Genomic DNA, 13,785 nt, shown 5'->3' on the forward strand with positions numbered 1-13,785 from the left:
ATTTGTGAATGTCCGTCTGATCAGCAGACGGGATGTTGTTATAATAAGAACGTTTTGTGCAAAAAATCAACCTTTTCACATTTGATCTCCAATATCTGTAGGCCTCATAATCGTTTTTCTTATCAATTCTGTCTCGAATACGAATGGCATCAGCAATTTCTTTATTCCACCATTCAGGTAGACAGAGATGACGGACACGTTTCTCTTTCAAAGGTGCGTGCTGATCCAAGACTTTTAGAAACAAATCAACCCAAACAGTGAGCATATGTATTTAATGTGGACCAAAGAGGTATTTAAAGAAACAAATACACATCTTTGTCACTTTATATCTGCAGTATTTCTTTATACAAAGCTGAATAGACAACAGTTTGTTTGGTGTTCACAATTACATTTGTAAATGAATATTAAATGTTGGACATATTGGAAAATCATTATTAGTGCGATTATAATTTTATTTTATTTTTTTACATATTATGAAACATTTTTTTTTGATAATAAAATTATGACAGCATAAAGGTCTGAGCAAGATGCACTGAAAGTTATTTTCTGTTTCAATTATGTCTTGGTTCGGCCAAATTTCCACTAGATTGACTGGACAAAATTTACACCTTCGTAATACAAAGATTAAAGATTAATTGCTCAATGTGTTTTTTCCCAAAAAGGGAGATGAGCTGGTGATGAAAACATAGTGTCTACAAGCTTTTTATTCCAGTGGATGAATTCAAAATCATTCCATGTATTCTGTATCACCAGTCAGTAAATATGCTACATGTACCAAAAGATTACAGATCTATCTGTAATCATAAACTTGACGTTACATGTACTTCTTATCTGATACATTTTGTATGGTCATTTGTCTAAATTAGATATAAATCATGGGAATAATGTGCTTCAATGTTTTCTGTCTTGTTCTACACCATTACTGTCGTTGACATCACAAAACTTATGATAGTAAATGATCAAACAGACATACAGTAATGGCTGCTTAGTACAATGTGTCTTATTCTCTGATCATACTAATAAGAGATATGCAGTAATCTTCAATGTAGTTCCACTTACTTATAACATACATGTATACCAAGTCAAACAACACAAATTGATTTGATGCAATGTCACTGTTGTATTTAAAAGTACATGGACAAAGGTCGGTTCCACATTTTGTCTGTAGAGGAGAAAAATTTACTGTGATAGTCAATTTCATTCAGGCTTCAACTCGCACCATAATCAGAACTATCCATTCCTTGTCAATTTCACACTTGGTTTCTACATATGGTAATTATGCATCACCTACAATGCTTTCTCACAGAATGATTTTATTTGAATTTTCTTTCAACTGAATATGCATGTGCAGTGTTTGTGCCGCTGATTGCACGATGAGATGGTCAACTATCAAATTTATTTATTGACTGGCGACTCAGTTTTATGCTACTTTAGGCAAACTGGCGACTCCAAATTTGGAATCAAGCCTTTCATCAACGAGCGACAAACTAGCGAATGTGTCAAAATTATTCACTGCTTAGGAGTTATCTCAGAGGTCACCGTTATATACTCCATTAATACTCAACTATTTTCAAAGACGAAGTGTGAACCGACCAAAGCTGATGATATACATTGATATCTGTGTACAGTAATGTGTGAATTACATGCCAAACATGATGTTGACTTTCAACTAGAATTCTTCAGCATTGTCAAAAAAGCATAACAGCCTCATATACCTTTTGATAAAATGGTGACATTTTGTATGATCATTAGCTTTCTGTTCAACTTTACTCTGAAAACACTTTTAGTTAGTAGTTTGTATCGTAAATTGTACGACAATGAAAACATGTATTTTCCAAAATAGTGGGTAATGACATCACAAACTATCGCAGGGTTTTGGAGTCCTGAGCAGCAAGGTATAGCAGGTCTCATGTATACAAGATTTTGTCGAGATGTGTATGTCAGAACATATACACAACTTTTCACAGTTTTGAAACTACTCATCTGTGGATATTTAGTTTGAAACAATTTTAGCTTTTCTGAGAAATGAATCAAAAACTGTGATTGAAAAAATTCAGTGTGCAAAGATTGAGTTTAGAGAGATTAAAAGATTTAGAGAAGGGTTACAATACAGAAAGTTCTGTGGACAAGTCTTATTCTAATTTCTAGTAATATACAAATATAAAGGCAACAATATCATACTTTTGCTAACAGAAAGTCCACACATATCAACTCAAATATTTCATGATTTTAGCATATGATGATTTAAAAGGGTCACCAAATACAGACATTTCAATTCTAAAATCTTACTTCAGCTTCTGAAACACTACAACCCCCCAACCCACCCACCGTGGACTTGTGACTTTCATTTTCAGCTAACCATTGTTGTTGTCATTAGCCAGAGTGACTAACCCCCATACACAGCCAGAGCAAACGCTGCATGTGTGAGACAAATGTAGAATATTATGTCAGTGGCAACAATTAAACCACAATAGAAAGGGAAAAATTTCTACAACATAATTTACTTAAAATTAGAAATATAATAGTGGTCATTGTATATGTAAATTGAGGTCTCTATGGGTCAATAGTTCATATATTGTACCATGTGACATGGTCTAAGCCAATCACAGAAGGCTGTATGAAAACGATGTATTATTCAAAAGTGATATTTACTTTTTTCTAAGGTACAAACTACATGTAATCTAACATATCAGTTATCTCTTTAACATTTCTATGCATGTTTTACCAATAGATATGTGAAATCAGAAACCATAGATGACCAGTATCAACAAGACATGCAGGATCTGACAAGTGGACAGGACAAACGTGTGACATCAGAAACCATAGATGGACAGTATCTTCAAAACTCAGAGGAGATGACAACTGGACAGGATAGATGTGTGCCATTAGAAACCATAGATGACCAGTATCAACAAGACTCACAGGATCTGACAACTGGACAGGGTAGATGTGTGACATTGGAAACAACAGATGACCAGTATCAACAAGACACAGAGGATGTGACAACTGGACAGGGTGTGGCAACAGAAACCACAGATGATCAGTATCAACAAGACACAAAGGAGGTTACAACTGGACAGGACAAACATGTGAAATCAGAAACCATAGATGACCAGTACCTTCAAATCTCAGAGGAGATGACAACTGGACAGGATATGTATGTGAAATCAGAAACCAGAGATGACCAGTATCAACAAGACTCGGAGGAGGTGATGACAGGCCAAGAACTTGGAACCGACTTTCACTCAGCTGATAATCACCAACTATTAAGAACAGAAAAACATTCTGAAAGACCATTTGTATGTAAGGAGTGTGGTAAAGGGTTTAATAGCAATAACAGTTTAAAGGCACACATAAGAATCCATACAAATGAAAGACCATTTGTATGTAAGGAGTGTGGTAAAAAATTTACTTGGAACAGCACTTTAAAGGCACACATAATAATCCATAGAAATGAAAGACTATTTGTATGTAAGGAGTGTGGTAAAGGGTTTAATAGCAATAGCAGTTTAAAGGCACACATAAGAATCCATACAAATGAAAGACCATTTGTATGTGAGGAGTGTGGTAAAGCATTTAAATGGAGTGACAATCTAAATACACATAGAAGAATCCATACAAATGAAAGGCCATTTATATGTAAGGAGTGTGGTAAAGGGTTTAATAGCAGTAGTGATTTAAAGAGACATAGAAGAATCCATACAAATGAAAGACCATATGTATGTAAGGAGTGTGGTAAAGGGTTTAATACGAGTGGGAGTTTAAAGACACATAGAAGAATCCATACAAATGAATGACCATTTTTACGTGGAGAGTGTGGTAAAGGGTTTAATATCAATGGCAGTTTAAAGAGACATAGAAGAATCCATTTGTAAAGACCATGTGTATATAAGGAGTGTGGTAAAGGGTTTAAGAAAAGCAATGCACTGAAGAAACATTTAAGAATCCATACAAATGAAAGACCATTTTACATAAAGAAAGTGTGGTAAAGGGTTTAAACAAAGTATCACTCTGAAAATCCACACAAATGAAAGCATGGTTATATGTAAAGAATACATGTATGTTAAACATTGTAAGTATAGTGGTAGTATGATAGCATATAAAAAGAAGCTGGAAATATAGAATACATTCAATGTAGATTGTTGCAAACAAAGTGACTGCCCGAAGGCACTTACAGAAACTATACTAAAGAAAAGGTTTCACCAAAGCAACACAATGAAAATATTACCTATATAATCCACAGAAAATAATCAAATGGTCAGATGTTTATGACAAGGTTTTTCCAATAAAGAGAGAAACTTAACAAGGCGTGTGACAAGCTAACCAAACAAATTTTAGATGATAAATATTTAATTTTATTTTCCATGTTCCTCTGAAAGATTTTCTTTTCTCATGGTAGTGATTTTCCTTACAGTGATACATATTAAGTAAAACAAAATGTTACAGTTTGGCAGAAGTATCGATTTTGTCTGGTTTTTCAAGGTATTATTTTTCAAATTTCTGGACAATCTCATGAAAAGTAATAAATATGTGCTTATTAAATCCTCTCATTAGCATAATTTGGGTAATTTTTCCTTGATTTTTATTTGTTTTACAAGGATTTGCCTATGAGAATTGGAATTTGATGTACATCTTTTATTGACGGAGTAAAATTTGTGCTTATTAAATTTCATTGACTAATAAGCATTTAATTGATATAAAATTGTTAATTTGTATGATTTCTCAATAAAAGTTAATTTTACAGTACAAAAGTTGTTCATTTAGCAGACAAGAAAAATGTTATCTCATGGAATGTATGCCTTTTGCCCTGAAATAAATAACTTTGCATGTATTTACACCAAGTTTTATGAGTATCAAATTTTGCATGTATTTTTGAATTTAATCACCAAAAAATGTGTTTGAAGGGATTTGAGATTGGTGACCAGCTCGAAATTATCCTACTGAAAATTTGTTTAGAAGGCATGTTTTATATTCAGCACCATCAAATTGAAAAAGTTGTCTTCCAACTGTTATCCAGAATGCCCCGAGCAGGCACAATTTCTTCGATGATAACAAGACTAATTCATTTTTTAGCAGAACTCAATTGATCATGAGTTTAATATACAGGAGTGGGTAGGTATGGTTCTGTGTGTGTGTGTGTGTGTGTGTGTGTGTGTGTGAGACAAAATGATTAAATCTTTCAAACTACTGTAAGCAAACTTTTGAAATTATGTTGGAATCGTCACGGCAAGTGTCAATAAAGAATGATTCTTTACATGCTATCCATCGCTCTCAGGATATGCAAATTCGATATAAAAAGGTATTTTAAGAGTAAAGACAAATATGTGGAACTATAAAACTATTGCGATTGCGAGGTATATGTTGGTTTGATTTGAAATGTGGTGGGCATGTTTCTGGGAATGTGTACATTAAGTGTTCATGAAATAGTGACATTACTAGGCAAATTTCGTTTAAAATGTATTTTTCTGTCAAAAATGTTGAACTTCAAATCTGTCTGTGTGTCTATCTAATACGTGTTTCTTTATCTGTCATTCTGTCTGTCAATCTCAATCTGTGCGAATCGAATGTACTCAATATGAATCCGAGCTTGCCTGGCGAGTGCCAACTATCCCACAATACACCACGGTTTACTTCGATCAAACATGGCGGCGCCCGTCAGTGCAAACAATACACTGATCGATCTAGATGTTACGTACGATGTGTGGCATAACAGTAAAGCTATTGGCTACTCAGAAGTTCCAAGTAGTGTGTTTGCTTTACACATTATACAAATTCACAGACAGTACTGTGAGGAATGTTTCCCAAGTGATTGTCAACAACAAGATGGTGACCGCAGTCATGGCTTCCTCTCCCGTGGTGTTAGCCAGAGACAAGTCAAAATGGAGACATCGACAGAGTATGACACCCTAAGTGATGATATATCACAGTCTACGTCTATTACAATGAAGTAAGTCAGTTTAATATATGGTCTGCATTGTTCATTTCGGGGTGAACCATTTGATTTCGGAGGGGGGGGGGGGGTGAAAGAAAAAAATCTGTCGTTGGATGGAGGAAAACGAATAATTTCGTAATAGCTTGAGAAAAAAATGTTCAAACAGAAAGTAAAAAAAAAAATTGTTGTGATGTGCTGAAATCAGCGGTAGAGTTGACTTCTCAAACAGAGGGGCCCTCTATCACAGAGGTCGCAGAGCCTACAGAGATTAGACCCTACGTCAGACCCTGAGAGGTTTACTTAAAAGATATTGTCCAAATCAATCATTTCGTAAAGGTTAAAGCTATCCTGATGACCTTTTCATCATGTACAAGTTAAAACGTCCATGTATATGAAGATGTACACGAACGGCCCGTTCGAAATATTCCTGATAAACTTGACTTTATCACGGTTACTACAAAAGATTTTGTAGTAATCGTGACTTTATCGATCAGAGCTGAGACTGAGCCCTCATCCTACCTCAGAGCAGAAGAATATTTGCTCAGAGCAAAGTAGTGCGCTATATTTATGCTTATTACATTTATTTGTGACCACGTCTACGTAATTCCCTACTGAAAACGTATTTACAAATAAATTTATTAAAAAAACTTATTAGCACATGTATATTAAAGTTTGTTGAACAAGAAAGACAACTACAGAGTGATACAGTGATACATTCAAAAAAGAGTGTTCGGTCTTACCATCATTTCGGACGACATAGTTGCATGAGTTGAGTGTGTACGCAGTAGTAATGATGGCGAGTTACGAACTATTTTCATGGATACAACCTAGCATCCTAGTTCCTACGCATGTTACAAATTTTCTAGCAGTTACGGCATCCCCGTAACTGCTAGAAACTGCCGAAGTCAACATCGTTTAGATGTATAAACGTTTACTAATGTTGTCGGGGGGGGGGGGGGGGGGGGAGTTGAAAATGGGCGAGTTGAAATTGGGGCGAGTTGAAATGGGACGACTTGAAATTGGGACGAAGTGAATTGCAATCTATACAATCGCGTTTACCATATAACCACAGGGTTGTTAATTCAAGTTTGTTAATAAGTGGAAGCATTTTCCAAAGCTGGTTCAAACTTGATTATTTTGTTAAATTGGTATAATAAATTGGTTTAAAGGTCAGTTAGCCAAGTGTCCGGTTTGTCAATGTTATTGACCGTGGTATTAGGGTAGGTCAGCAGGGAAGACATTGATGATACGTCCCCTGGTCGATACCTAGTTGACCCTTCTTTTAAGATGTTTTGGACTGGCTTTTGTGGTCAATCATCACTGTTCAGTTGCAGTAATGTCTAACAATACAACGTTCTCGCATTTGTATGGCTTAACATTTAATATTGTTCATCAAGCAGAGATGCTAGTATTTCAATCACATTATGATCAGCAAGGCTACTTTCAGCCTTGCATTTGGAGACAGAGGACTTCAGTTTAGTTGTGAAAAGTATGTCTTTAAGATTTTGGAGTGTCTCATGACCGGTGCCTGTCAGCAGCATAACGTGCTTGTACTACACCATACATCATACATGTACATGTGGCCATAACTTTAACGTGACGGTGTACATGTGGGTACGCCCACTTGTTGGAAAAGACATGAGCTATCACACGTAAGTTAACAGTTTTGATATAATGTTTGAGCAATCAATTTCAAAGGTAATAAGAACGTGTATATATTTGACACCGAAACACGTCATGAGGACGTCAAAAGCCTGGGTCAAAGGTCATGCCTGTCACCAGCACGATGTGTACGATGTGCACAATGTGCTGGTGACAGGCGCCAGGTTCCAGGTTCCAGCACAACATGTTTCCTCTGCTATGATTGGTTTGGTCAGGTAGAGTTGGTTCAAGGTTACATTATTTTCTAGCAGTTCCCGATGTTTTGTTAATGCATCTTTTAGTTTAGACGCTTTGATGTTGGGACTATATATGTTGTTTTGAAGACTTGAGGAATCTCTTGAGTTGGTGTCTGATTTTGGAGATAAGTCCCCTCATAACGGACCTAACGAACGGATCAATTCTGATTTGTTGTATCCTCTTTGAGTCAAATTATTTAAGAAGAATTTCAATTTGTTTTGGAAATCTTCTTTGTTGCTGCCCGTTCATACCTCATTGTTTTGCCTGTAATAACAACCCATTAAAGTCCAAATTTGGGTGGCATAATTGTTTGTGGAGGTACTGAAAAGTGTCAGTCAGTTTGGTGTAGTCTGAATGACCAGTTTGAGGAATGCAATGTCAGCTATCTCTGGAGAAGCTGGTGAGCCCATACTACAACCTCATGTTTGTTTGTAGACATCTACAAACAGAGGCTACTAGAGGAAAACCACCGTTTGTATTTTCTCTTGGATTTATTTATAATTTACCAAGGTGTTTAAGGTGTGTTTCGTGTTTTTGTCTTGAAAATTTCTTCTATCCATATCGGGAGATTATTCTCAAGACTTTATTTGGTAAAACTATACAACATGTAGTTCTCTTTTTAGCTCCGCTGTCAGCGAAAGCTGAAAGCATAGCTTTAGGTATAGGTGGGTATAGAGTATAGAGTATAAGTGAATCAAAGGTGTCCGTCAACTTTTTTTATTTTCATCATCTTCTCTGAAAGTGACAGTCAGAATACTTTGATATTTGGTGTACATGTTCCCTGGGGGGAGGCTATTCTGATTTGTTCATGCCAAGTTGATCTGTGCCATTTTCATTTTTTTTGTAAAAAAATTTTCAAAAATGATATTTTCATCATCTCCTCAAATACTACTTGTCAGATTGCTTTGATATCTGGTGTGTTGATGTGCAGAGGGTAGCTTACTCGGGTTTGTTAATTTCATGTCAGCACATCTTTTCTATTTTTGATGATTTTTTTTTTTTGTAATTTAACAAAAAAATTAATATATTAATGAGCATTGTGACCGACGCCATATTGGAAATCAGTGCACGAGACTTTAAGTAAACTGACACTTTTCAAAATGTGCTATAGTCATAATTCTACGTATTGTGTGCCCAATCTGATTAAAATTTGATGTAGATGTCGGCTAATCATGCATTGCTATCTTACCATTGTTATTTAGCTTGAATTGACCTTTGTAGTACATGTTTACGTTTTTAGCCTGATCGCCGAATTCGAATTGCGTCAAAATTATTTTACATCCCTAGTTTATTTCATTCATCATTAAATTTTTCCAGGGTTAAAACTGTAAGACACTGGAATTATTTATAGCCAACCTCAAAAATCCTTTGTGTGTGTGTGTGTGCATTTCCCAGTCATTATTTTCTGAGATTTTGTGTAATTTTCATTTTCATATCAGTAGATTTTTTTATAAAATGGTGACTGGTATATAAGTACAATATTTTACCAACTTTCTGTGTAAAATGTGGTTTATATTGAGACATCATATGAAACCACTAACCACTTTATTACATCGCTAAAACAAAACTGCATAGTGAAGAGCTGAACAACTGAACCATTCTACATGTTACCAAAATTGAAAATAAAAAGAACAGCAGAGCTATTCTGACCGATAGGTTGCTTGTTGAAGGATGTTGTGGCCCTGAAAAGGGCCGTTAGTAATAAAGAGAAGGGGATTCCTAACACTACTAATATTAAATACAGTCTGGGGAAAAACTTATCCCAAATTTCAAAAAGCTCAATACTTACTTGAAAATAAATCAAACAATGCCATGACTATTACTACTGTGGTAACTGTTTCACTACATGAGAGACTTTCAAGAATATTGCAGAGGAATCGCGACATTCATCTTTTAAATTTGTAAATGATTGGGACAAGTTGAAAGTGGGACAAAATGAAATTGGGATGAGATGAACTGGGACGAATGTAGTGAATGTAATGGGGACCAAATGGAATCACAACTACAATGTACATTGTGTAGTACTTTAGTTAAGGGCATCATGCAGGTAAAGTCCTTTCTGTTACCGTGGTTTCCCAACCTCAGCAAAAACGCTGTACAGTCCATGATGCATGGCTAAGTACACTCCTTGGGAAAGCAGCAAGAATTCAAATTTTTGCATTTACATGTATTTCACAGTCATAGTGTAGGTACTAGTACTACTTTTGTCTGATATTGTGATGTACTTTGATTTGATCATTAAGTTACCTAGGAATATAATTATTTTGTCACATAAATTTATGTTATTTTGTGCTAATGAGCCTATATCCTATCAACAAATCCTGGGGAGAACATTGGAAGAGGAGAAATTTCTTAGCTTTTCAGGTGTTACCGTACATGAATGTCGTCTAAATGTTGCCCATGTAATTGTATGTAAATATTTGAATGATATCAGTGCCAATGTATGTCACTTCAACATTACTAACCAAAAAATACTGTGTTCACAATGTTAGCCCTTAGTGTGAGCCACAAATGAGCGTAAATTACACTGTGGTTATTGACTCATGTCTGTCGTTACACAAAAATAAGTATGTGTTGTAATATTGTGATTTATCACATAAATACATGCATATCTTCTACTGTGTGACGTCAAACAGGGGGTGATTTCAGAACATATCACCCCTGTTCTACCGAACTATTTTCTCTCCGTACTGTTCAAATGTTTGTGCCAATCCTACGCTACAATCAAGTTTATCGTAATAATTATGTGCTTTCAAAACGTAAATGCATACATTACGTTACATGTATCCAAGTTGGATGGCATGAGTTTGATACATAGAGGTACTTTTATTTTTATTTGATTTATTCTAGTTAAAAATCACGTAGATTATCGATGTAGCATTAGCAGCAGCCGGCAAGCTTACTTTCCGTCGAGCTCAGATCTCCGAACTTACAGACCCGAGAAAATATGATTAAAATGACGACACAAAAGTCGTATTCAGACAAATTCTACTTATGTTTTAAACTTAATTCGATATTACATGTACATCGCAAGGTTATAACCGATAATTTTGGTTGAGAAACCACAGAACACTATGACTACGACCGATACCATGTATATGGTAAGCTTGACTCGTGACCTCGCGACTGGTCACGCAATTATGTAATCTGCATAGCTGTTGGGCGCCAATTTTTAATACGCGATGAAGAATATAGTGAGATGAAATTATACAGTATTCGTAAAATACGATTTAAAATTTCAGAAAAATACGGGGAAATACTTAGTTATGTGATAAATACATGTATATAATTCCATGAAATCAATGTTAGTTTTACGTCATAATGCTCCTTGTATGATTCCGCGAGCTACAAATTCTCGCCTACTGGCTTGAATTTGTATTAGTTCGCAGAATCATACTCGGAGCATTATGACGTAAAACTAACATTGATTTCATGGGATTATATATAAATACAGTATACACAATATAGTCTCAGTAAGTCATCCAAGAGCTCTCAAATGTATAATCAAAGCCTTCATTGGTCTGATAGGACTCCAATGCAACATAAATAATTTACTTAAAATTAGAAGTATAACAGTGGCCATTGAATATGTGAATTAAGGTCTCTATGGGTCAATAGTTCATACATGTATATTGTACCATGTGACATGGTCTAAGCCAATCACAGAAGACTGTATGAAAACCATGTATTACTCAAAAGTGATATTTACTCTTTACTAAGGTACAAGCCAATCTAACATATCAGTTATTTCTTTAACATTTCTACCTATGTTTTACTAATAGATATATGAAATCAGAAACCATAGATGACCAGTATCAACAAGACACAGAGATGAAAACTGGACAGGACAAACATGTGAAATCAGAAACCATAGGTGACCAGTATCTTCAAAACTCAGAGGCGATGACAACTGGACAGTATAGATGTGTGAAATCAGAAACCAGAGATGATCAGTATTATCAAGACTCAGGGGAGGTGATGGCAGGCCAAGAACTTGGAACCGACTTCTACCTAGCTGATAATCACCAACTATTAAGAACAGAAAACCATTCTGAAACTGTACCAGACTGGGCACGTGAATGTGGAACAAACAATCATGGCTCTCCTGACAATTCTGTTGATACAGGTTTTGTACAAAATACAAGTACAGATGATTATGTGATGAACTCCATAACAATAGAGAAAAAAGAAAGTGATAATAATCAACCAACAAACATACAATCTCAGTGCTTACAGTGTGAGGACAGGAATGAACATAGGGCTGTTATTGCAGAAAATCTCATAAGTGAACCATTTCCATCTCAAATAATGAATGTCACATTGTATGGAGATACTGTAGAAAGGATAGATACTTCATATTCAGACATTAATGATAAAGGAAACATGTTGTGTAAAACTTCAGTAAACCCAAACAACAAACATAGTAATGTTGAAAATCACTGTACATGTATGACATTCAGAAGGAAAAAGTCAGAGATTGGTATAGGTTCTCCTATAAGTAGTGATTTGGAGAAAGACACAACTAAAAGACCATTTGTATGTAAAGAGTGTGGTAAAGGATTTAATACGAGTGACAATTTAAAGATACATAGAAGAATCCATACAAATGAAAGACCATTTGTATGTAAGGAATGTAGTAAAGGGTTCCATAGCAGTAGCATTTTAAAGGTACATAGAAGAATCCACACAAATGAAAGACCATTTGTTTGTAAGGAGTGTGGTAAAGGGTTTAATGCAAGTAGCCATTTAAAGAGACATAGAAGAATCCATACAAATGAAAGACCATATGTTTGTAAGGAGTGTGGTAAAGGGTTTAATACAAGTAGCCATTTAAAGGTACATAGAAGAATCCATACAAATGAAAGACCATATGTTTGTAAGGAGTGTGGTAAAGGGGCTAATACAAGTAGCGATTTAAAGGTACATAGAAGAATCCATACAAATGAAAGACCATATGTTTGTAAGGAGTGTGGTAAAGGGTTTACGCAAAGCAGTGCACTGAAGGCACATAGAAGAATCCATACAAATGAAAGACCATATGTATGTAAAGAGTGTAGTAAAGGGTTTATTCAAAGCTGTGCACTTAAGAAACATTTAAGAATCCATACAAGGGTTTAAAGAAAGTATCACTGTGAAAACATCCACACAAATGAAAGCATGGTTATATGTAAAGAAAGTGGTGAAGGTTTTAAGTATAGTGGTAGTCTGATAGAATATAAAAAGAAGCTGGAAATATAGAATACATTCTATGTAGATGTTGCAAAAGGTTAAAGGAAAGTGACTGCCCGAAGGCACTTAACAGAAACTATACTAAAGAAAAGGTTTCACCAAAGCAGCACACTGAAAATATTACCTATATAATCCACAGAACATAATCAAATGGTCAGATGTTTGTAACAAGGTTTTCCCACTAAAGAGAGAAACTTAACAAGATGTGTGACAAGCTAACCAAATAAATTTTCGAGGACAAATTTTTAATTTTATTTTCGATGTTCCTCTGAAAGATTTTCTTTTCTCATGGTAGTGATCTTACTTACAATGGTACATATGAATAAAATACAATACAATACATTACAATATGACTTTATAATCCCAACGTGAGCATTTTTTGTGCGACAGTCGAAAAATAATGTTACAATGTACTTTTAAATGTGTACAACAAATACAGTTTCAAAAAAAAAATATGAAGGGACAGGCTTGCTATGATTTCAGAAAATGTCGCCAGAAATTTTTTTTGAACAAAGTATTCTGTTTATAGAGGCTCAAAATAACTTGAAAGCAATTTTATTTTTAAATGATCTTATTAAAATCTACTAGCGTGGGACAATTATATGGAATGCAAAAATAAGGGGAAAAATGTAAACATATTGAAAAATTTTCAAGGATTTCAAAAATGTATGACTGTATTTTATAAAAATTTTGATATTGGGGATTTTACCCATTTTTAGCAATTT

The 13,785-nt window shown here is 35.0% G+C and overlaps 1 protein-coding gene across 1 annotated transcript in view; it reads left to right on the forward strand.

The window, feature by feature from the left end:
• Positions 1-13,289, forward strand: part of LOC144442097 (uncharacterized) — a 28,471-nt gene extending 15,182 nt beyond the window's left edge. Inside the window, 2 exon segments of the mRNA XM_078131366.1 lie at positions 3,312-3,814; positions 12,361-13,289. Of these exon segments, the coding sequence (XP_077987492.1) occupies positions 3,312-3,814; positions 12,361-12,949 (1,092 nt within the window). The 3' untranslated portion in view covers positions 12,950-13,289.
• The last annotated feature ends 496 nt before the right edge of the window (positions 13,290-13,785 follow it).

This window comes from Glandiceps talaboti, chromosome 11, assembly GCF_964340395.1.
Source record: "Glandiceps talaboti chromosome 11, keGlaTala1.1, whole genome shotgun sequence".
Classification (NCBI taxonomy): Eukaryota; Metazoa; Hemichordata; class Enteropneusta; family Spengelidae; genus Glandiceps; species Glandiceps talaboti.